Source organism: Leptosomus discolor, chromosome 6 (genome assembly GCF_034619465.1).
Source record: "Leptosomus discolor isolate bLepDis1 chromosome 6, bLepDis1.hap2, whole genome shotgun sequence".
NCBI classification, from domain to species: domain Eukaryota; kingdom Metazoa; phylum Chordata; class Aves; order Leptosomiformes; family Leptosomidae; genus Leptosomus; species Leptosomus discolor.
Window position 1 is genome coordinate 19,890,720 of NC_141396.1, and position 22,674 is coordinate 19,913,393.

Genomic DNA, 22,674 nt, shown 5'->3' on the forward strand with positions numbered 1-22,674 from the left:
TTGTGTCTATGTACATGAAACTACTGTTCTGTAAAATGCTAATCATTTCATTATGGAACAAGCTACACAGTATTTCTTGTGGGGCTGGAGTTCTCTTAATAGCTTGTTCTGGAGATTGATGAGGTGATTGGTTATCTTTAGATGTTAAGCAGGTAGAAGAAAGAGGCTAAATACTGCATTAATTACTTGGGAGAAAAATTTCCTTTCTTCCACAGTACTGAGCGAGATCCACTGCTGTAAGATGTTGTTACTGCGTGCCATGGCAGTCCTGAGCTCTAACTGACTGGTTGGCATCAGAGTCCTGTCTGAAATAATCCAGTTTTGACTTTTCAACTTTTTCTGCTATATTACTAAATATGGTTTTCACTTAGAGTCCACTAAGCTCAGAAACGTAGCCTTTCCTGCCCCCTTCTTTCCCCTCCCCTAAGTGATTTTTGGCATTGCATTATCTGCATGGGTTTGAGCAAACCCCTGACCTCGAACTCTGTTCCAAAAACAGACAGTTGAAAAGCCTATTTCCTAATTAGGAAATGGTTTGTCCAAACCAGTCTGTTCATTCATGTACTCCATTCAGTAAATGTTTGAATATAAAGAGTGTGTTTTCCCAGGAGTTTAATAAATGCAAAAATTGCAACCTACTTTCCTGTCCCAATAATAATGGTAAAATATCTGTAATATATCAAGTTAAGATTTCCCTATCCTTGTCGTCTCCTGGGAGCTATGCCCGTGCAGCCTGCAGGAGTGGTGCTGCAGCCACGTCTTGTGACTGCCTGGCTGGGGAGAGACAGGGGATCTTAAATGAAGGATTTGGGAGAATTTTCTATGCTTGTTCCATCCATTGTAGAGGCTAAACAGATTGTGGGCTCCCTTGTTCTTCGGCCATGCTCTTGCCGACTCCATTCCCACTTTGTTCTGAGCTTCCAGTATTCCCATGGCAGGAGGTTTTGGAGACTGCATGTGGAGCCAGCTGGTCTGTGGATGACAGCTGTCTCCTTTAGCTGTTAACACATTGCAATTTGTTGAACTCTACATGGAAGCCCCAGCTCAGAGCTAGCCAAGTGATTCCCTACCACGCTATAAATTGTGAGCAAATAGTTCTTCTTGAGTCCTGGTATTCAGTGCTTGTTTCTGTAATCAACTTTAATACAAAGCCTTCAAAGCATTTTTATTACCCATATTATCTTCCTGTTGCCAGAGGAGGAAAACAGTTTCTTTTTACTGAGACAAGGAGCCAACATCAATTACTCTGCCACTCTACAAATGCAGTTTATTAGCTGATATAAATGATGGCAGAGCATATGTTATGGCCTGTTTTTAAAACACATACTGCCCCTGACTTCATTTTAAAGGTGGGTTATTTTTTCTGAGTGAATAGGGGAGGGCTGGAAAATGCCTTTTTTTTTTTTTTTTTTTTTTTTTTCCTTTTTAATTTGGAACATTTAATCTGTTTTGAAAGGTTAAATGTAGACTTAATTGGGCATCATCACCCAGTGGATTAATACCTGCATCAGGAAAACACCCCTGGTACATACAGAGCATTTAATGTGGTTAGTGTTTGGGAAGCCCACAACTGAAGAGGGAAGACTGAAGAGCTCTTACCTTTGACAGCTTTCCATGTGTTAGGATTTTGTCAGGGTGATAGAAAAGCAGGAGAAGTTGTGCCAAATCTGATGCAAAGGGATCTTCATTTTTGCAGCTGTCAGTCCAGCGTTCTCTTTATCTCACACCCACCCCCAGCCATTGATTTCTGTGACCAAATTTAGATAAATATTTGCTGCTCCCTGATCTGTCTGCCTGTGCTGTAGGACTGGAAGTCTCCTCTGGCATCCCTTGGATAATCTCTAGTGCATACAGCCCTCTGGCAGATGTGGCTGAAACCTCTAGCATTTTCAAAAGAAAGCCAGTTTCCTCATACAGCCTTGCAGGCCTTGTGAATGCCAAACTGGTGCCATACCTCTCTTTACTGGTGTTGGTTGCTTTCATACAACCATGTCTGTCTTCAAGGGTGGGTCTGCTACCTGAGTATGTTTGTTGTTGTTGTTTTGTTTTGTTGTTGTGGTGGTGGTGGTGGTGTTTTGGTTTTGTTCTTTTTTTAATTCTTTCCTGCTATTTTCATAGGGGCCATTTTCTGTCTGGAGGGCCTGAGCACGTTGACGTAGAAGATGTGCGAGGAAGAGGACAGCACTGCCCTTGTTTGTGACAATGGCTCAGGGCTCTGTAAAGCTGGCTTCGCTGGGGACGATGCTCCAAGAGCAGTTTTCCCTTCCATTGTGGGTCGTCCCAGGCACCAGGTGATGAACTGCTTTGATTATTCCACACTGGGCTTGTAGAAAGCTTTGCTGCCCCATCCCCAGCTCTCCACCCCAGGGCACCTTTTCCTGTGTCTGGGGCTAGCCCAGCCCTGGGTGATCTGTGTAACACAGTATTTCCAGGCAAAATGAGTCCAGCAAGTGCGCTTACCTGAGTCAAAGGAGATCTTCTGCTTTGTGAGAGGAATCCTTCTGACATTTTTCACTCTCTTCTATGCCTTCTTTTCCCTGCCTCTTAATTTTGGATCACTGAGAGAACTTGGCAAGTAAAGCTAGTTTAAAACAAAACAAAACAAAAAAGCCCAACACAGAAGTATCTGGAAATTCTGGCTGCTCTAAAAACTGCTGATAGGTGATGCGTGGAAAACTAAAGGAGTAAGGAGAAGTTTTCAGTCAGCTTCCTATTAACTTTCCTGACTTTATTCATTTAGCTGTATTATAAATGGGCACCTGGCTGGGGTTGAGTTTCTTTAGCTTCAAGGTTTACATTTGAGTATATGATGCATTCCACTCTTGTATTAGTCTGCAAAATACATTTATTCTCTAAGCTGTTAAATACAGAGAGTTTCTGTGCCAGATCGTCATTAGCATGAACTAGAGCAGCTTGGCTAGGCCACAACAAATAAATCCACCTGATTAGCAGATCCACCTAATTGCTTCTATGCCATCTGAGGCCCTGGTGAAGTGGAAAGAGGTAAACTGGTTGTAAGATGCAGCACATTATATACCCATCAAATGCATTTTAAGATCCTCAGGGCTGGAGAAATGTCTGTCTTCTTTCAGTATAGCAGCTAAGGCTGGAGGTCTAATTGAGGCCTCTGGGCATTACCATAACTAAAAAAATATATTCAAATGCCAGCCTCTGTAGATAGTGCGAATAGTATTAATTGCTCAAAACCAAGCCATACAGTCACAGTGGAAACAAATACAGATTTCTAGAACATTTCTTTCCTGATCACATACCACAGATAGTATTAGTCCCCTAAAGGAAGGATCATCCCACCAAAAATTGCAAATCCAGGTTGCCCGTTTTTAAGAAAGTTAGACCTGCCAAGATTTGGAGTCTGTAATGACTAAGTCCTGATAAGAGTATTATGCATTCAAAGCATCCTACTATATACTGTTTTTTTTCCCCAGTATTTTTGACTTTAACAGAGACTAGTGTATATCTAGAGTAGTTTCCAGCTTCTGGCCCATGGACCATTTCTACAGGATGCATAAAAATACCTAAAAAGAAGCCTGTACCAATAGATTTAAATTGCCTGTCTCTAATGACAATATTATAGTGTTCAAAAAAAAGATAAAAAAATGTTGAAATTTAAGCTTTGGGAAATGTAAAATGTGTATTGCTCCATCTTGACCCTTAGATGGCACAATATTACCTTCTGCTTTCACTCCACTTTATTATAGTTTAGCAGACGGTTCATCCCTAAATAATAATGAACACTAAAACAACCCTATTTTTCCACTTTACCTTGATGCATTTAACATTGTATTTGTTCTGTTTACTTAAACTGTAGTGGAAACATGACCTCCAGAAGTTTAAGTGAACTAAACATTTGATTTTGTCAACTAAAGAGCAAGTAATTATCTATTCATTAGTATTTTTAACTAGTATAACTAGCAATGGGATTTCTTTCACAGCTAATGTTCTATCTACTTTGTGACACCTCTCCCTGAGAGACTAACTCCATTTGTGTTATTTTATAGGGTGTGATGGTTGGTATGGGTCAAAAAGACAGCTACGTAGGTGACGAGGCTCAAAGCAAGAGAGGAATCCTGACGTTGAAATACCCCATAGAACATGGCATCATTACAAACTGGGATGACATGGAGAAGGTATTTAAGCTTTGAAAAGTTGATGTGTATCACTGATAAAAAGAACTACTTGAATGAAATGTTTACAGAATACCCACTAAATCTTAGATGAAAGCGGTTTAATGAGAAGCTTGTTAACACCAAACGTTAACTTGCACGTAAAGCTCAAGTATCACTAGGAGTGCATCAAAATAAATATTGGGAGTTCTTTGACTCCAGTCTGATCTATAAATACATGCTAAATACTGGAGGGGAGGGTGGGGGAAGGAAAGAAAAGGGATATCCTCAATTTACTATTAAGGAAATGGAATTTAAGAAGGTGTCTGTTTTTGCAAAAATGCAAAGCATGTATGTAATTCTGACGTGGAGGGCACTGTTTACACACATACTTTTTAATGCCTGAAAGATTAGCAATATTGCAGTGCAATGCATCTATTTCAGAGCCAGTATTTGGATGAAAGGCTTCCAGAACCATGTTTATTGTCACAGTGTGTACGGTTGATATATTTTCCAAGATGGTACCTCTGTCTAATATTGTGCTGTGGAAACAGGGCTATTTGGAACAGCTGGGACATCACAACACACTGCAAATGTGTGGAGTCACACAGGACTTACTGACTCTCATAGCACTGTAGGTTTTACTTGGAAGCAAAACCTTTCAGATGCCTAACATATCAACTGGTCTCTAATCACCACCAGCTTGAAAACAAGCTTAGGAAAAACTTCTTGGCCTTTAGACAGTCTTTGGTGCTTTTACTTCTTATTGGCATATTAACCTCCTCATTGCGGTCGACTTGGCCTCAGATTTTTATAGCTGGTAGGAATGAGTTGTGTGGAGGTGATAAACACAAGTTGACTTTCAGCCTCACGAACCATTTGCCTTCATTCCTGTTTATGAATTCTGGGGCTGGCCTCTACAAACCAAAAGATGAAACTGTCTTCAAGAGGCCCATTATCTATTGAACTCTTGCTATGTGGGTCTGGATGTTCTGGAGTTGTTCTGGAACTGTTTTACCTTCAATCATTATTCAAATAGTGTTGCTGGAACCAAGGCTGTCCTGCTCTGTCTCTTCTACTGTAAGAATAATATTTATTTTCATTAACTTATGTGTCCTTGAAATAAGTCATATATTACTAGCAGTAAAACCTGAGGATAGTGCTTTTTTGTTCTCCAGTTACTTTGGTAATCTCTATGAAGTCAATAAGAACAACTGCATGAGAAACATTACTAGCCTGTCTCTAGGGCTGTAAGAAGAGTGCTGGAGCACAACACCTGTCTGGAAGTGATTCTGATCTGCTGGCTGATGCTGTTTCTTTCCTTTGGCTTCTCCCATTGTCCTCAGATCTGGCATCACTCTTTCTATAATGAGCTCCGTGTTGCACCTGAAGAACACCCGACTCTGCTAACTGAAGCACCACTGAATCCCAAAGCCAACCGAGAGAAAATGACCCAGGTAAGCTCACACTAAAGCTAAGGAATAATTCCAATTTTGTGATTTCAAAAGGGTGTGAACTTCATTTCAGTTAGTCATGCTGTCCAGTATTCTATCTCTCTTAGTTATCGAAGACCACCTGTCATATTTGTATATTATTACATTTACTTCAGAAAATCAGTGTACCTGCTTTGAATGTGAGTACTTCAGTCTGTCAAAGCTTTATGTCATCTTACTCTGTTTTTATGCCAGACCTATTACAATATTATCTTTAATATGTGCATGTGTCTATGTTCGTATGTTAAAGATATGGGCCAGACACAGGGAGATGTCTTATAGGACACTTATTTTTGTATTTAGATTTTGTATTTTCCTTCCTTGTTATTACCAACCATCAAGATATATGAAAATCTTGTCTTCTCCTTCTCTTTCAGTAAATTGCTTCACTAAGCTAAAATCCCTAGTGTTAAGGCAATTATTTTAATTGCATTTCAGATTATGTTCGAGACTTTCAATGTGCCAGCCATGTATGTAGCTATTCAAGCTGTTCTGTCCCTCTATGCTTCTGGACGTACCACAGGTAGGCCTATGGGGAACATGACATAGATGTTTGAAATAGTGAAGTGTGTTGATGTGCACCTGGGAATGAATCATGTGTTATCTTCTCAAAGGGATTGTGCTTGACTCTGGGGATGGTGTCACCCACAATGTGCCGATTTATGAAGGCTACGCCCTGCCACATGCCATCATGCGTCTGGACCTGGCTGGCCGTGACCTGACAGACTACCTCATGAAAATCCTGACGGAACGTGGCTACTCCTTTGTGACCACTGGTAAGGACACGCTGCTGACTGAGGAGAGTTGTTTAATGTGCAATGCTTCTAGTGGCTTGGAAGGACTAGCAGTGCCTCTGCAGTTGAATACACACAAGAAGGAATCCAACAGGAAAGTCTCCTGCAAGACTAGCAGAGGATTTGTTTAAAAAATGGGGGAGGATAAAAGTGAACAACCTGTCAACATGTCTGGGTCCTTCCTGAATGCCATTCTAAAGATTGAATCCTCTTGACAGCGGAGCGTGAAATTGTCCGTGACATCAAGGAGAAGCTATGTTATGTGGCCCTGGACTTTGAAAATGAGATGGCCACTGCTGCCTCTTCCTCCTCTCTGGAAAAAAGCTATGAGCTTCCTGATGGTCAGGTGATCACCATTGGAAATGAACGCTTCCGCTGCCCAGAGACCCTCTTCCAGCCATCTTTCATTGGTAGGTTCCATGATTGTTCTGCCTTGGTAAACTGCATATAAATATCAAGTCCCTATTTTCTTTTGATTTTGTCCCATTGCTGACTCATTCAGACCTACACACAAGTATGTCCTAGCACTCGTTATAAAATAATCTCTTAGAACAGCATTATTAATATGGTGGGAAGAACTTCATGTGAAAAAATAAGGCAAAATGCTTTCCCAAAATAAACCCTGAATATTTATTCCTGACTTCTGGCATTCGGCCAGTGCCATTTGTATGCTATGCGGTTGGCTACTATAAGAAGTGCGGCCACAAAGTCACTTTTCTAAATAGTGTGAGGATTGTAGTTTGAATGTGCTTGGTGGGGGCAGGCAGGAAGCACTACTTTTATTTTCCAGAAAGACTGCTTCAGATCCTGAATCCATGGTTCATCACATTTGCAAAGCCAAGACAATGCCATGCTAATCAACAGCCATGAAGGCAGACTTGCAACGAGGTCACACAGAAATCCAGTGTTAGTTCTGCCAACTGGCAAAATTTCAGCTCAGAAATAGATAAAGTAGTTGCATACTTTGAGGTATTAGGACATATTTTGACTGTTCTGTCTCTGAGCGGGCTTAACTGAAAAAAAAAAAAAAAAGAAAAAAAAAAAGACAAGAAAAAAGAAAACAAATGATCCAAAGCCCATATAAGGAATTCTTAGGACATTTGAGATTGCCTGCAAAAGCCTAGTGGAAACTTTACTATTGCACACCCCCAGCTTTCTTTTTAAGGAGGAGTTGTAAGTGTAAGGGGGAGAGGAGGGCTGTACACCAAGGAACGCCTAAGCAATTTAGGCAGCTGCAGAACGACTTTCCAGATTTCCACAGCTCTGAAGACTGATGTCTTCCAAAGAGACACTAAAGCTCATGTTGTCAGTTCTATGTAAACAATTTTAAGTGTCTAGGGAATTGCTTCCTTAGTGTTCTTCTGTATCTTCCCCAGGCATGGAGTCTGCTGGCATTCATGAAACCACTTACAACAGCATCATGAAGTGCGACATAGACATTAGAAAGGATCTTTATGCCAACAATGTGCTGTCTGGAGGCACTACAATGTACCCGGGCATTGCAGACAGGATGCAGAAGGAAATAACTGCTCTGGCGCCCAGCACTATGAAGATCAAGGTATGGTGCAATCAGTTGTAGACTATTTGAGTTGGCATGTACAAAGTCCTCAAAAATCTAGTGAAACATAGCAACACTTTACAAAGTAAGTGCTTTGTACATATTTTGACTTATGTCTGTACCTTCTAGCAAATAACTACCGCCTGGTAACTTTGTTGCTGGAAGAAGAGAGCCTTCTCTCATTTCCTTGTTCATGGTGAATTCTGCAAACTGCCCTAACATAGCCAAAGAAGAATAGCGTGGACCTAGCAGCATAAATTTTCCTCTGGGGTGATATGTGAGCTTCTTCAGCCCTTTTTGGCTGGCGGAGATGGGAGAGTGGAAATGCTGGTTTTGTCCTTGGCCTACAAGCTCAGAAAAGAAAGACCCACTGACAAGCCAATCTTCCTTCTGCTGCTTCAAATCTTCCATTCCTTGCTTTGTAAACATTTTATCAGCTATATCAGTAAGAGTGCTCCATAGGTCACTCATTTTTCCAAGCCCTCCTGGGCTATCATTCTATGTTTCTAAAGCAATTATCTCCCCTTTTCTCATATGCAGCCATGAATACACAAATGCACTGCTCTTACTGGCAGACTGACTCAGGCAGAGAAATTTAGGATTTGGACTCAGACTCAAATAACAACTTCTTAACTTTACTGCTTGCAGCAATGGCTAACTGTAATGCCAGGGATTACACACAGATACAATGTTTTTGTTGGTATCAAATATCACTGCTTTAATATTGTTGTATAACAAATGCATTTTATTCACAGTAGACAGTTGTACTTCATGCTTTTATTTCTTAAACAGATCATTGCTCCTCCGGAACGTAAGTACTCCGTCTGGATTGGAGGTTCTATTCTTGCCTCCCTGTCTACTTTCCAGCAGATGTGGATCAGCAAACAGGAATATGATGAAGCTGGCCCATCCATTGTTCACCGCAAATGCTTTTAAATTGCTTTATATGTCTTCTTAGTGTATTACTGTGAATGTATTCAGGCAAATACATTCTTATAATTTCATTCCATAAATTCCTCATCGTACTTACTCTAATTAATTGGATACTGTGTATTTTTTTGGAATAAATTTTAAATATGCTATGAAGTTGCTGCTCCTATTTAAAAAAAAAAAAAAAAAATCACACGCATTTGTGGAGGCACCATTACAGCTGGTTTGAAGCTCCATCTTGTGACACGAATTTGGTACTACACTATACTGGGCTTAATAGAAAAAGCGGTACCTTTTGCTCAATGATACCAATGCTAGAAAATTCTTTGCTATCAGGCTGCATGTTGTCAAAGTTTAGCCTCAGAAAACATTTTAGTCTGCAAACAGAACCAATCTTATTCTTCCAAAGTTATGGGCAGTACCAAAGGAGCATAGCATCTGTTGGATATCAGGATGAGCATGTGCACTCTGCTTTGCATCTGCTCTATCCAGAAATATTATCTATCCATATCACTTCTTAATTCACAGCTGTCATGCTGAAAAAGCTAATTTCTTATAGGGTATGGCCCACAGGTGTACAATGCATACTACAACAACTCTGTGTGTCTTGTTTAAAGAAACAAAACTGGTTTCTCTGGGAGCATATCTAAACACTAATATTAGATTGAACACATGACTTTCCTATCATATGCCCTCAGGATAAGTGCAGACTATCATTTTTGTGTTGTGATTTCTGGCAAGGTCTAAAGGGGAATCAAGCTGGCTTAGCACACTTTCTCTTCAGAACTGTGTTTTTGGGGGAGGCAGGTAGTATAATCAAAGTAGATAATTTAGACAATTTTCTTTTTCTGTGATTTTTGCGATTCCATTTATAGTCTTAAATACATCAAAACTGATATTCAACTAGAAGTATATGCAGAGAAGCTGAAGCCAGTAATAATGTCTTAAGAGTGTGTAAGTAATAATGTCTTAAGAGTGTGTATATGAATAAAGAATTCACTGAGACAGACCTGGAAAAGGTCCGTTCTAAGGAACTTGCTGCAATCTGTATTCATTAGAGTTCAGGCTAAAGGATGCTATTTATTTTTGTTACCTATTTTCCTGTCTAAATGCAATAGTTTACCTCACTTGTCTGTTACTTGTTATCTTTCAAACTGTAAGCTCTTTGCAACATCACCAGTTATTTACCATGTCTGCATAACCCCTGGGTTCCAGAGCTTGTCTGGCTTCTGCCTGTTACCACACGTTCTAAAGTTTTTTGTACTAACCTTATTATTTAAAGTATAGGTCATCTAGGTTCTTGGAACAGATACTAAATAAACTCTTGTAAGAGCAAATAACTTTGTATGGTTCTTCCTTCTAACTCTTATCTAGATCTTTTTACCCAACTCTAGATAGATCCAGGAAATCCCTTTCAGGATAAGAACTTGATTTCAAATAAAAGTTTCTACTGGAGGGTTGCTGAAGAAGACACATTTCTCCACTGGACTGTGATTCAGCTTTGCTATTCCAAGATGCAATGAAGGTCAGCTCTCAGGCAAAGGACTTGTGTTTTCCTAAGTGTTTTCTGCTTAATAACTTAGCCAAAACTTGAGCTATACAATGATGGAATGGGGAAAAGGATGAAAAAAAAAAAAAAAAATCACCCAAACTCATGCATTTACCTCTACTACATATAATGTCAATTCATTGAAGCTGTGAAGAGATGCACAGAGCTGGAAGTCACAAAAAAACAACCACTGTTAAAAATCTCTAATTCTCAGAAAGCAATTAATGCCAACTAGTGACAAAAGAAACATTACTTATTTCAACACAGTTACTGTCGTTTGAAGTTCATTTTATTGTGTTTTATAGGTGAGATTTGTTTACAGATTCAGAGGTAATGCCACTGAACTCCATCTTGACAGCGCAACAAAATAACTCCAAAACAGGCTACAGCAATAAATACCAAACCATTCAATTTAAAATGTATAAATATAAAAGTAATTTCTGAAAACGTAGGAAAAACAGGAATCCATTTTTCTGGTTTTGGCCATTTGTATAGTAACATCGCTATCATCCATTCGTATCACCTCAGATCCAGCACAATTATCTTTATGTCTTTCCCGACCACATGGGTACATGGCTGCAGAAGAAGTCAATCCATTACTCACAGAAATCAGTTGCAGTAAAATAGCATATGAAGGCTATTGTTTCCTTTTAATTTTCTAAGCCTGCTTAATACTATGCCTATCTATCCAGCTTTGATTGTACCTGTCACTGTGCCTGTTCACAGGCAAACCTGACCATCACAGGTATAGACTGCAAGGACTGCAACATCCAATCAGAAATAAATTTCTAAAGTGGATGTTTAGTGCTTAGCCTGTGAAACAGATTATAGTTCTGTGCTACCCTCTCTGTATCACAGCATGGAATACCTGAAACAGAGAATGAAGATGTGGTGGCTGAATTAGAACAAGTGCACGGGGACAGCAGAAAGTATGAACTCTGTTCTCTTCCTGCAGTGACTTCAGATGTATCTGCCCACATGACTGACTTTTTTTTTTTAAGCATGTAGGATAGATTGTGTCTTCAGACACAGCTGGTATTGGATCTGTAGAGAAGAGTTTTTACCAGCAACCAGATGCAGATTAGGATTGTTTTAGTCAGGTTTCATGAAGCTTCTTATATTATGACCCTGATATTTTTCTCCCAGCAAATGAGGCTCTGATCTTACTATTTTCATTGGAAGATCAGTGTGTTTTGGGGATTGTACTTCCCTGCATCTCTGCTATTCCAAGATGTGATCCTTGCTTCAGAAAGTAAAAGTAGTGGCTGATGGTAGTGGCCCCTGGTTAGCCACCATTTGAATGGCAGTGTGTAACAAATCTCATGGCTGCTGTTGACTGCTTAAATAGCCTCCTCATGTCTACCTTGGTTAGTGAAGTAAGGGTAATGAACTATTAAAATGGGACAAAAATGATAAAGAAATCTAATCTGAAGCATGTATAATTTCTGCTTGCAGCAGAACCATGGACAAGAGTTTGAATAGTCAAAACCATGCTGGATTACATACTCACATTAAATAACCTAGGGTCCTTTGTATGTGGATGGAATCCCTTCTTTTTACACGCAGAAACTTCTAGCATGCCAGCATTAGTAAGTCTGAAGATGCCAGTGCTGGAAAGCAAAAGATGAAACTCCTGTTACATACTGCTCCCATAAGACAAGTCCAAGGATTCAGATACAAATTGCTCAGCTTAACAGGACAACAAAATGGTACTCAGTGACCTTTGATATACAGGAGCCAAGGATGAAATGGATTCTTAAAGGTATTTGAAATCAAGGGGAGTTGTTTTCCTGTAAAGGAAGAGATAATGAGGGGAAGGGGAGAAAAAAAAAAAAAAAAAAAATCACAGTACTGGTGCTATTCCCATTAAGCAGGTTAGCCTACTAAGGGCTGAGGCTAGTTCACACAGGAACAGATACAAACCAGACTTAGCTGTTCTGGATTGTATTTTACTCACTGAACTCCAGAGGGGCAACTTAAAAGAACAAAGCCTTCAAGCTAGCTGTGTAAATGACTAGTGAGAGTACGCATCCTCCCTCTCTTTCAGGTAATCAAGCAATATAAAGCACTACAAAATGCACTTCTGCATATGTATGATTTAATACTTTTGAGCATTGAATAAAACACTAGAAACCCACCCTTCTGTAAAGAACACTGATACCTAATAACTACAGGACAGCACCTGATTAATAAATGTTACAGACAGGAACAACAGGTTCGAGTTGGTTACAGGCTATCAGCATAAACTATGACAGAATTTTGGAAGACTAGATATTTGAAAAGGTACGCAAATGTGCTACAGGTTACAAAGCCTAGTGCTTGTGCCCTTGCCACCTAATCTGTATTTACAGCTCTGCTACCTGAATGGCCTGTATAGGAAGTTAGGCAAACAGACTGGGATTCATAGAAGTTATCCACAGAGGTCGAAAGCCAGAAAGAAAGGGTGAAGAAATGCACAGTCTAAACAATGGAGTTAGGCCTGGGGCCTCGAAATGCCAAGCACACCAAAGCAGAATCACAAAATTGCTGAAGTTGGCAGGAACCTCTGAAGATTTTCTAGTCCTACCCCCCCCTCTCCCCCTGCTCCAGCAGAATCACCTTGAGCAGGATGCCCAGGATCATGTCCAGTCAGGTTTTGAATATCTCCAAGGATGTAGACGTCACACCCTCTCTGGAAAACCTGTTCCATTACAAACCTTCACATTAATACTTACACAGTTCCAGTTTTCTTCCAGATACTTACTGTTTGTTTCATGAAATACAAAAATAGGACCTATTATCAAAAAAGCTATCTTTATCACTCTACTCCCCAAACTGCAATTTTCATATCACCCTAGAAAAATATGTTTAACCCCTCCACACTTCCTCCATCAGACAGAACGAAGATAGGTCTGTGGCAGGACACCAGCAATGAGGTCTCCAGAAGAATAGCTCCTGCCATTACTACTCGGTTGAGCAGAGTAGAAAAATAAATAAAATTTAAAACCTGGGGCTGGGAAGGGCGAAGGAGAGAGAAGCCAGAAACAACTGTGTGTAGAGGCTGACTAGAATGCAGTCATGAATGAACAACTTTAAAAAAAACAAACTCACAATACAATATTCCTGCTTTTCATCCCAGTTGACATGTGCTGTTTGCATTTGATCAAATTTTATGAAAAGGAGCAGCAGAAAATATCTAAACATTACTTAGAAAAATCAGAACTCACTCATTATGCTTTGGTGAACAAACAATTGCAATGGCTTCTGGCAACATTAGCTGATAAGAACAATGAGTATGAAGATCGACACTGGATAAGAATGCAGTTTGTGTTGGATGTGTCTACAAAAAGAAAGGGAAAACTCAACATCATGAAATATTTCTTACAAATCAAGGTTGACATACATTCAAGAAGGAACAATAGTTTTTAACAAGTGAAAGCATCAGTACTTCCCCAGGTTGGTTTCTTAAGTTCCTATTAACCCAGATTCTACACTGTCAAGGTGGCTCTTCAGTACGAGGTTTATGGAGGCACATTCACAATCCGATGTATAAGCAATTTTCTGATCATGGGGGGAAAAAGGTGAAATGAAGAAGCACAAGACAAAGGGAAATAACTCGATTGTTCAAAATCCCTATGAGTGAAATTAATAGAAAGTTTAAACTACACAATACCCTGCTGCCCAAATTTTGAATACAGTAGAAAAAGAAATGGCATTAGAAAGTAATAAAATATGCCTAATTCGACATAAACAAAAGTTGCACCAGCAAAAGCAGGCCCATTGTGTCAACAGGATGCCTCAACTGCATTAAGAAATACTCACCTGTGGAGAACATTAGTGCTCATTTACATCACTAGAATTAGAATTAAGTGAGCAAATTAATTTAGATTATTCCAGTTATTTCTTTAGATTGTTATTTCCTGTTTTTTTTTCACATAGTATGTAGAGATGGCACAGAAAAGCCAGAGTCTATGAGTCATACGTACATGGATCCAACCCAAAGTGAGGAGATCATACTGATCCTGAATACCAAATAATTCTTCCACGTTCTCCATGTCGCAGTAGTCTGGTCCTGCAGATTGTTTTGGCACTATTACATGGGTAATAGTAAATTCATTACGTGTCTGTAAAACAAACATTGACTTAGAGTGGAACAAATGAACTAACGAGTAAATGCTGAATCAGAATCTGAAAGATATCAGCCGATCAGCTAAAACAAAGCACTATGGTTGCACTGATTCCAGTGCAGCTATACTGACTTACTGCACCTAAAAATATGCTTTAGCATTTTATCATGAAAACAGAGGGTAGTGCTCGTAACGACACGAGATTGTTGCATTGAAATGTTCTCAGAGACCAGTGTGAAAAGGATGTCCTTTAAAATAATTACAAACATGAACAAAGAGATTGAGATTATTCTAATTATTTTCTGTGAAACTTGGAATGTCACTAGTCTTGTTATTCTTTCTCTTTATACAATTCAAATACACTTGGACATCATCTTTAAAATTCTTTGGATGCCAGCAGCAGCCATGACATCTTTCCCTGCTCTGAAAGGACATTAAGGGTTATCTAGGTCAAAGGAAAAAAAACCAGCCTAAAAATCAGATGTTCTGCAGCTTGATGGGGGGATTTTCTTCGTCTTTTTTGTTGTGCCATTATGAATTTGATGACTCCAGTAGATTCTAACAGTCTTTATATTTCATTGTCCTGTAACTAAACCTCACTTACCTTAGATGAAAGCCAGAGAAAGTACTCGAAAAAGCCTGTATTGTACAGCATGCTGAAAAACTTGCTACATTTTATAATGACAGCAGTGTACTTTGATCAGATGTTTCCCTGATAAGGCAAGCCCACACTGCTGAAGTGACCACTCAGGTTATTATATTAAAGACTAATAGTTTATACCTTCTTTTGCTCTGAAATTGACACATTACAGGAAAATACAGCACTATATCTTCCCCATACAAATGTGAGGGTTAAACTGTACCAGTTTTCCACAGAGAATTCCACATGTCTCTATTCCTCTTACTGTATTTGCCTCTGCTAGCAGCAGAAATTTGGAACAGAGATCCCTGGGCAAAATGACGCCTCTGAGTGCTTCAGCCAATTGAGCTAACAACGAACAAACAAACAAACAAACAAAAAAAGGAGAGAGAGAGATCAAAAGGCATTTGCAGCTTATGCAGTGAAGTTCCCTAAAATAAGGAAATATACATATTTACAGGATATTATTAAAAGTGAAAGAATTATACTTGGCACATCACAGATTTCTAATGAGAATAAAAATACAGCACAAGCACTTCACCCTAAATTGAGGTCACCAGCCCATAAGATATGCTTACTAGCCTGCCCCTGAGGTGACAGTGAGCTGACACCATCTCCCAGGCCACGGCTTTCCAGGGTGAACCACTGCACGTTCTGCATCTGTCCCCTTGAAGACCACAGCAAGACTCAGACTTCATACTACAGGAACACTAAGGCTTAATCTCTAGATCCACCTATCAGTACTCAACTGGAAAATGTGAAACTCAAACTAATCTCCTCTCTTAAAATGAAGAACTATATGGAACTGTAGTGTGTACATCAACCTGTTCATGCTTATTTCACTATGGACATCCTCATGGAGAATAAATACATATGCATATGTAATATGTGGACTGCTATAAGCAGCAAAGAGGCAGATAAAATAAAAAAGGAAAAAGAAAAAAAAAAAAAGAAACCAAACCTCTGCACTTACTCTGAACAGCACTTAAAGTAGCTGCTGGCTTTAAAACCCGGTTTACTGGAGGCGATTGTCCAGTGCAGCCAGATGTGCTGCTCCTCTCCTTTTTCTCAAGTAGTGCAGTAGATAAGGAACTGTTCTCCGGTACAGAAATACAAGATAGCATACTTCCATCTATCTGTTCAGACATAACCACGCTCTCTTTGATTTTCTGATCTCGAGCTAGTTCTTGCTTCTTAAGTTGATCCTCAAAGAATTGAAACTGTTCTGATTCAAGCTGCTGTTGCCGCATATGTGCAATTCGTTTCTTCTCTGCCTCTATTAGCTTTTGATGCTCTAGTTTCTTCAGAAATTCAGTTTTACATTTGTTCTGAAACGTATGCAAAATAGTGACATTCTTGGAACACTAGAAAAAGCTACAAAAAATTAACGGAAAGAAGCAATCTAATTGCTTAAGAAGACAAACAAACCCTGCCATTATAATTTAAGTCTTTTGGAACCTGTTTGCTGAACTGGTAAATATAACTATATCCCCAAAAGTAGTATGATGTAGAAGGAAACATAGTAAGTAAGGAACTCCTAACACAACGCTTCCGATCTGCATACCTGTGACGCATTCTGGTTTTACTTCAGTAGTGATAGTACTGGCTTCATTTACCCATTATAATAAAGTCATTATAAAAAGACTTTTCAGAATGGTGATGGTAAAGAGACTAAACAGAAATGTCAGCCCCTACAATTTTCAACGCAACAAGACATCCATGAACACATGGGTTTTCTGGGCAGATTTCATAATCCATTTTGTTATCTGGTTTTGTTGCTTATTGCTGCTATTCGGATAGGTTGGTCGACTTCCTTCTGCTACTTTCTTTCCTCAGCTTTCCCTGGATTGCTTAACCTGGCTTTGGTGCATAGTCTCCCCAGCCTCAGACACAGTAGGTGCCTTCTCTGCTCTGGTCTATGCCTCTATGCCCCTTTGCCCCAAAGCCCCTGCTGTTCCATGAACAAGCCAGCCCTAGTAGAGGAAAGCATCAAGCATCTTCAGAAGCAAATAAAAAAAACAGAGCAAAGTAATTTCTTAAATGTCGTGAACAAAACAGGAAAGAAAGCCTCAAACCAACCAGTGACAGGAATATGGGGTGTAGGCGTTTTGGGGGTTTGGTGTTTGTTTTGATGTTTGGTTTTGGGTGGGTTTTTTTTCATAATTCCCTAGGTCAATTTTAAGGGAAGGAAAGAAAAAGAAGGGTTTTTTTAATCAGATGCTCTTTCCAAGACAAGTTTTTAAAACTACAGATCCTGTTTGCAGTGACTTTAATACACAAAGTGCCAGTATTTATGGTTACTTAAAGTCTCAAACAAGGTCACTTCAGCACATTTGGAGCCAAGAGACCTTTTCCACATACTCATGTAAGTGTATCAACAATATCTTCTACACAAAACAGAATCAGAGTGTACCAAAGACCTATTTGGATATTTGTAGACAGTTATTAAGTAAATATCACAGCACATTTATTTCCAAGCACACATTTGCATTACTTATTCTCAAATGACCAACCAATTAGATCCTGAGAAGAAGTGAAAAGTCATTCTAAGCAGCCTCTGAAATGATTAGATTCTTGTAGATCTGCCATTTTACTGCTTAATTTTTAGAGGACAGAAAAATATTCATACCAACAATGATTAAATAACCATACAAAACTTACTTTGTGTTGCATGTATTCTTGATATTCTAAGTTATATTTTTTTAAAAGATCTCTCTTCAATTCATCTGTCCGTGGAAATGCAACCTCCTTTAATTTCTTTGGTGTGGGATGGGGGAGAAAGAGAGATAAGTTTACTTTTCACTTTTAAAAAGAACCACCTGGAAAACAAACTCAGCTGTAAAAAGATAGAAACTAGAAAAAGATATAAACCAGAAAAAGATACTGCTCATCTCCCAGAAAAGAAAGGAAGAAATCTACACTAAATCATCATCTTATAAGCTTCCGTAGTCCACTGATTTCAATAAAGCTGTATTAATTTATGTCAGTGAAAGGTGTAACATGACTACTTAACTCAAGGAAAGATTAGTCCTTTTTCTAGCAATCTGTTATCCCTATTTTGCTTTATAGGTGTGTGATGACTAACATGTTTGTTGTAGGTGTAATTTATAAAAAAACCACCTAAGTACAACTTTCAATGTTTCAGGTAGGATTGTCACATTTTTCTCTGGGTCTTCCTGGTCAGCAATATGACTGAATATGCCCACTTTCAGGTGTGAAAAAAAATGTTTATTTGCAAAGATAACTACACTGTAGCTTCCTGTGAGAGCCCCTGCAGACAAAACAATTTTGTTTGTAAGACAAAAACAATGCCCAATGTTTTCTACTGATGCAGAGGCTACTACAAAATAATTTAGAGGCTGCAGGCAAGGGAGGGAAAGAGACCATGTGCTTAATCTTACTGAGGGAGATAGGAGGGAGCATATTAGATGTTCTTTCTCAACAGGGATGTTTTTCTAGATTGTGGTCCACAGTCAAAAATTTGGCATGAAGCATTTTGGCTCTGAATATAACATTATTCAGCTCTAACAATAGAGAAAGCATGCAAATACAGCAGCATAAAGCAAGAGATGCTTGTGCTTACTCTAACAGCTCTCATTGGGCCATTCCAGATATTTTAAGCTCAGTATAAGGCTGTATTTGAAACTTCTCTTTAAGGGGGGGGTGGGGGGGGGGGCGGGGGGAGAAAAAAATTAAAACTATTTTGCTTACAAGTGGGGGAAAAAAATCTGGTAAAAACAAAGTAAATACACATTTGGTAATCAAGAAAGCAAATACTGTACAGGCAGCAGTAATGTCACACATCTCTCTCTTCCTCTGTTTGCAATAGTCAGTTTGGACCATTATCCACTCAAACTCTAAGCACAGTTAAATTACTGTACTTTTAATACGTAAACATTCAGAAATAGATGCACCTTGGTTTCCAACAATCTAACAACTTATTCAGAGACTGTTCTTGTCCACCTTTTAGAATGATAATTTAACTTCCAGTAATGATTGATTAAATCACAATAAAACATGAATGAATAGTGGAGAAAGGTATCAGAAATTCAAGCTGTGGTGGCTGCTGTGGGCTATGTGTGCACTGGAGGAAAAGGAGTGCTAGGAAAGAATGGAGAGATTCTGGTGGAAACATTTCTTGAAGGCCAGGAAACCATAACCCTACCTTAATAATATCTTGTTTTTCTGGTACTGCACATTGATGATAGTCTCGGTGACTGGGCAGCTTTTCTACAAACAACCTAGAAAATTAAACATGCATGTGTTTGTCTCAGTAGCCACAGGAATATCCACAATAGCTTTTATGTTGGCAGAAAAATCAGTTTCACGTAACTGTTGAACAGTGAATTCCAGATGACTTGGAGCAGGTTTCTACACGATTGTTTAAACTAACACTTAAATTCTTGTATAGACTTGTATGGGACACATAGGGTAATGACAGGAGATTATTTTCTACATCTGAATATATTTCTGGTTTTCATTAGTAGTGGGTTGGGTTAAAAAAGGACTAACTAGCAGCCAACACCTAGAAACAGCCCTCAAAAGCACCCTCCACCCTATCCAGTGTTAGTAATTCCTATTTCTGCTGATATTATCTGTCCTTAGCTGAAATGCTAAATCTTAAATGGGAAGTCCAACATGCTAGTACTGATAGTACTGACTACCATTAAAGCAGTTATTTTTACCAGAACAAGCTGCATAGCTAACTGCAGTATTATTGACGTACCCAGACATGTGAATTATGGCAACACTCAGCTGCAAATGAGCTTGGAATACACAGCTGCTATCGTTCTTTCAGCAATTTGTGCAATGTTACCTCCAGACTCCCTGTTTATAGATTTAAAATTATGTGGAATAAGAAAGATCTAGTCTAGTTTTCAGAGTATGAGGAAAATAAGAGGGGAGGTAAGGAAGTCTCCTATTATAAAATTTTTAACATGTGCGTATAAAAACCCCACCTTTCAGAAGTAAGAAAACAAACCAATCAATCCTGCAGCAAAACTAGCTAGTTAAAAAGTTTAAATCTGCCACTGACGCATTTTTCAGCTGGATATTTTGAGAGCTGTAATGAAAACTGTCCAGATTTAGGTTTTTTGGGTGGGGAGAATAATCAGACAATGAACACATAGTGTGGATTTTGCATTTACTCCTGTAAGAAGCAATAAATTATACTTAATACTTTTGGGGAAGAAAAGTAAAAAGAAGCAAAAAGCCATTTTTTGGTGTTTTTTAAGTGCTGTGCAATACTACCATCTTTAAGATCAGCAGAAGCTCATAGGGCATAACTATTAAAGGCTCAGATATCTTATCTAAACATCAATTTTTAAGCCATAAACTGTATTTAACCAACCTGCTGACAGATACACAGAATAATCTGTGGGAAACAGTGCTTATAGTACAGCCTGGTACAGTAGTAAACTTACACCTATGTGTATTAGGTTAGTTCAAGCCTGCCAGTTAATAGATGCATGGCAGTACCATACTAACAGTTGAGATGAAATTATAATAAAGCTCTCCAGAGAACAAAGCTATTCTGCAAGAACAAACTAAATCTCCTAATCTAAATGGGTGCCCTGTTTTCAGTGTAACTCTTCATTTCATTTTACTCAGAATTATAAGCTGTAATGACTACAAATGGTTTCTTACGTTATGAATTTATTATAAAAAACAAAAGCATTCTCCAGGTTTCCCTCCTCCATATATACTGACGCCATTCGCTCCATCTCTACTCCAGATCTAAAGTAACGACGTGGAGTGATATCTTCATTGATTGTGATATTGCTGCCAAGTTTGCTTAAGGCACGTACTCTCTCTTCTGGGGTCACAGAGATGTCTGTGTGGTCAGGAATAGCTACCAGCTTTTTCTGAAAAAGAACAGAGAGGTTAGCAAAGAGAACCAGATATTACGTTTCACTTTCAGTAAGTGATCTCATTCAAGAAACTCAAGTGAAATCTTCAGCTTTTTTCTTAAAATAGGCATTGTTTCCCCACTGCTAGTCACAGCTGAAACATTCCAACGTGTTTCTCAATTGCAAATAAATTGTGATTGCAATTACAAATATAAAGTGACCTTATCCATCTCCCCAAATCTTCAAACCACAAAAAAACCCCAGAGATAAAATTAAGTAAACCCCTGTAGAAATGATCAAAGGCAACACAAAGTGTGTCCTCTTCAGAATCCCCCAACACGTGAAATTCTACAAGGTTCTGCCTGAAGTTATTGACAGAATTTGGTGGAGGGCCTGAACACTCAGCCTCCTATTACACGATACATAGGTTACAACTGCTGGGTATAGTTCACTAGCAAAGAGCACTAAGTTCCCTTGGTCAACAGTTCACTTCAAATGTTCATTTCCAGTATCAAACGAGGCAGTTAAAGCTTTAGAAGTTAGAACTAGCTCTAATGAAGAAGAAGCATAACTGCTTACTATAATCATTACCTTCCTGTTAAGTGGCTAAATAATTGGCTACTGCAAGTTGTTTCCCCTTACACCGAAGAAAATTTTTACTCTTTTTATTCAAAATGTTCACTTTGACTTCTTAAAAACCTGATCACTGAAACAAGCTAAAACCCCATAAACCACATATATAGAAATAAATTAAATTCCAATAAAACCATCAGGCAGAATGTGGAGGAACTGGCAGCATGCAGGAAGAGACCCTTGCAGCTGACAGCCAACACTGCTAGATAGTTCTCTTGAATTGTTTCCTATTTGAAAGAGAGGGTGCTCAGCCATTAAAGCATTTCTTTGTAAGACATACCAATGAGCTGACAGTGAATGGTTGTTCCATGATGTTGTCTGTGGGCAAGCCAAGGAGATTGCTTTTCTCCTCCAAAGTCTCCATCTGGCTGCAAAGGGCAGTATCAATCCAGCGCTCAATATTTGCAGCCAGCTGTCTCAGGGAAACTTGAACATAGACACTCGATTGTGGTTGCGTGCTGGAAAAAGTATGACATGACATTCAGATTAGAAATACATTCAAATGCCATGTAAGTTTGCATGCCTGCACCCACTCATTACTTTGCTATCACAGTACTTACGTATTTAAACATAATCTAAAATTTACCAGGCATCTACAATTTAAAATGAGAATGCATGGGGGCTTACAGGACAGTTGTGGACTAGCTGACCTGTTCTAAAGCTATTACAGTGGATTAGAACAGCATATAACAAATTATTTTTACAATTCTTACAGCAATTTCAAAAAACCCCCAACTTTCAAGCATTAAATGAAAAATTCAAATGTCAAAGACTAATCACAGAATCTATGTTTCCCTAAGCATATGTTTTGACAAACATACCTATAAACAGTGTGAATGTGGCATCTTTTTTCCTGTCAAGCCTATAATTAAAAATAAAACAGCACACAAACTCATATCAGTAATTTAAAGCAGAGAAAATATTTCAAGTGCCACATGTTCCATTTTCACAGTTTGCTGACTTCAACAACACTCAAAATACAGTGAATGCTGATGAGT

At 38.9% G+C, this 22,674-nt stretch overlaps 2 protein-coding genes across 5 annotated transcripts; one reads left to right on the forward strand and one right to left on the reverse strand.

Moving 5' to 3' along the window:
* The first annotated feature begins 2,162 nt into the window (after nucleotides 1-2,162).
* On the forward strand, nucleotides 2,163-8,905 carry ACTA2 (actin alpha 2, smooth muscle). 4 transcript variants are annotated; one of them, XM_009950157.2, is made up of 8 exons: nucleotides 2,163-2,291; nucleotides 4,020-4,148; nucleotides 5,471-5,581; nucleotides 6,056-6,140; nucleotides 6,232-6,393; nucleotides 6,630-6,821; nucleotides 7,788-7,969; nucleotides 8,762-8,905. In XM_009950157.2, exons 1-8 carry the CDS (start codon nucleotides 2,163-2,165, stop codon nucleotides 8,903-8,905), a joined length of 1,134 nt encoding a protein of 377 aa, XP_009948459.1. The 4 variants fall into 4 exon arrangements, with proteins under 4 accessions (XP_009948459.1, XP_086323559.1, XP_086323558.1 ...); XM_086467433.1 differs by lacking the exon at nucleotides 6,630-6,821; XM_086467432.1 differs by lacking the exon at nucleotides 5,471-5,581.
* A 2,062-nt stretch (nucleotides 8,906-10,967) lies between these two features.
* Nucleotides 10,968-22,040, reverse strand: STAMBPL1 (STAM binding protein like 1). The gene is made up of 10 exons (XM_009950159.2): nucleotides 21,957-22,040; nucleotides 20,841-21,058; nucleotides 19,360-19,435; nucleotides 17,856-17,951; nucleotides 16,168-16,522; nucleotides 15,418-15,542; nucleotides 14,414-14,551; nucleotides 13,655-13,767; nucleotides 11,959-12,058; nucleotides 10,968-11,024 (listed from the first exon to the last, which is right to left on the reverse strand). The coding sequence occupies exons 1-10, from the start codon at nucleotides 22,038-22,040 to the stop codon at nucleotides 10,968-10,970; spliced, it is 1,362 nt and encodes a 453-aa protein (XP_009948461.1).
* Between the last annotated feature and the right edge of the window lie 634 nt (nucleotides 22,041-22,674).

Excerpts from the sequence above, each read along its gene's own strand:
- ACTA2 (XM_009950157.2), top strand. The coding sequence starts at position 2,163 with ATGTGCGAGGAAGAGGACAGCACTGCCCTTGTTTGTGACAATGGCTCA. Across the intron at positions 6,394-6,629 it reads CTACTCCTTTGTGACCACTG|CGGAGCGTGAAATTGTCCGT; the intron begins GTAAGGACACGC and ends TCCTCTTGACAG. Across the intron at positions 7,970-8,761 it reads CCAGCACTATGAAGATCAAG|ATCATTGCTCCTCCGGAACG; the intron begins GTATGGTGCAAT and ends TTTCTTAAACAG.
- STAMBPL1 (XM_009950159.2), bottom strand. The coding sequence starts at position 22,040 with ATGGAGACTTTGGAGGAGAAAAGCAATCTCCTTGGCTTGCCCACAGAC. Across the intron at positions 19,436-20,840 it reads TTTTATAATAAATTCATAAC|GTTGTTTGTAGAAAAGCTGC; the intron begins GTAAGAAACCAT and ends TTAATTTTCTAG. Across the intron at positions 14,552-15,417 it reads GAATTCTCTGTGGAAAACTG|ACACGTAATGAATTTACTAT; the intron begins GTACAGTTTAAC and ends TTTGTTTTACAG.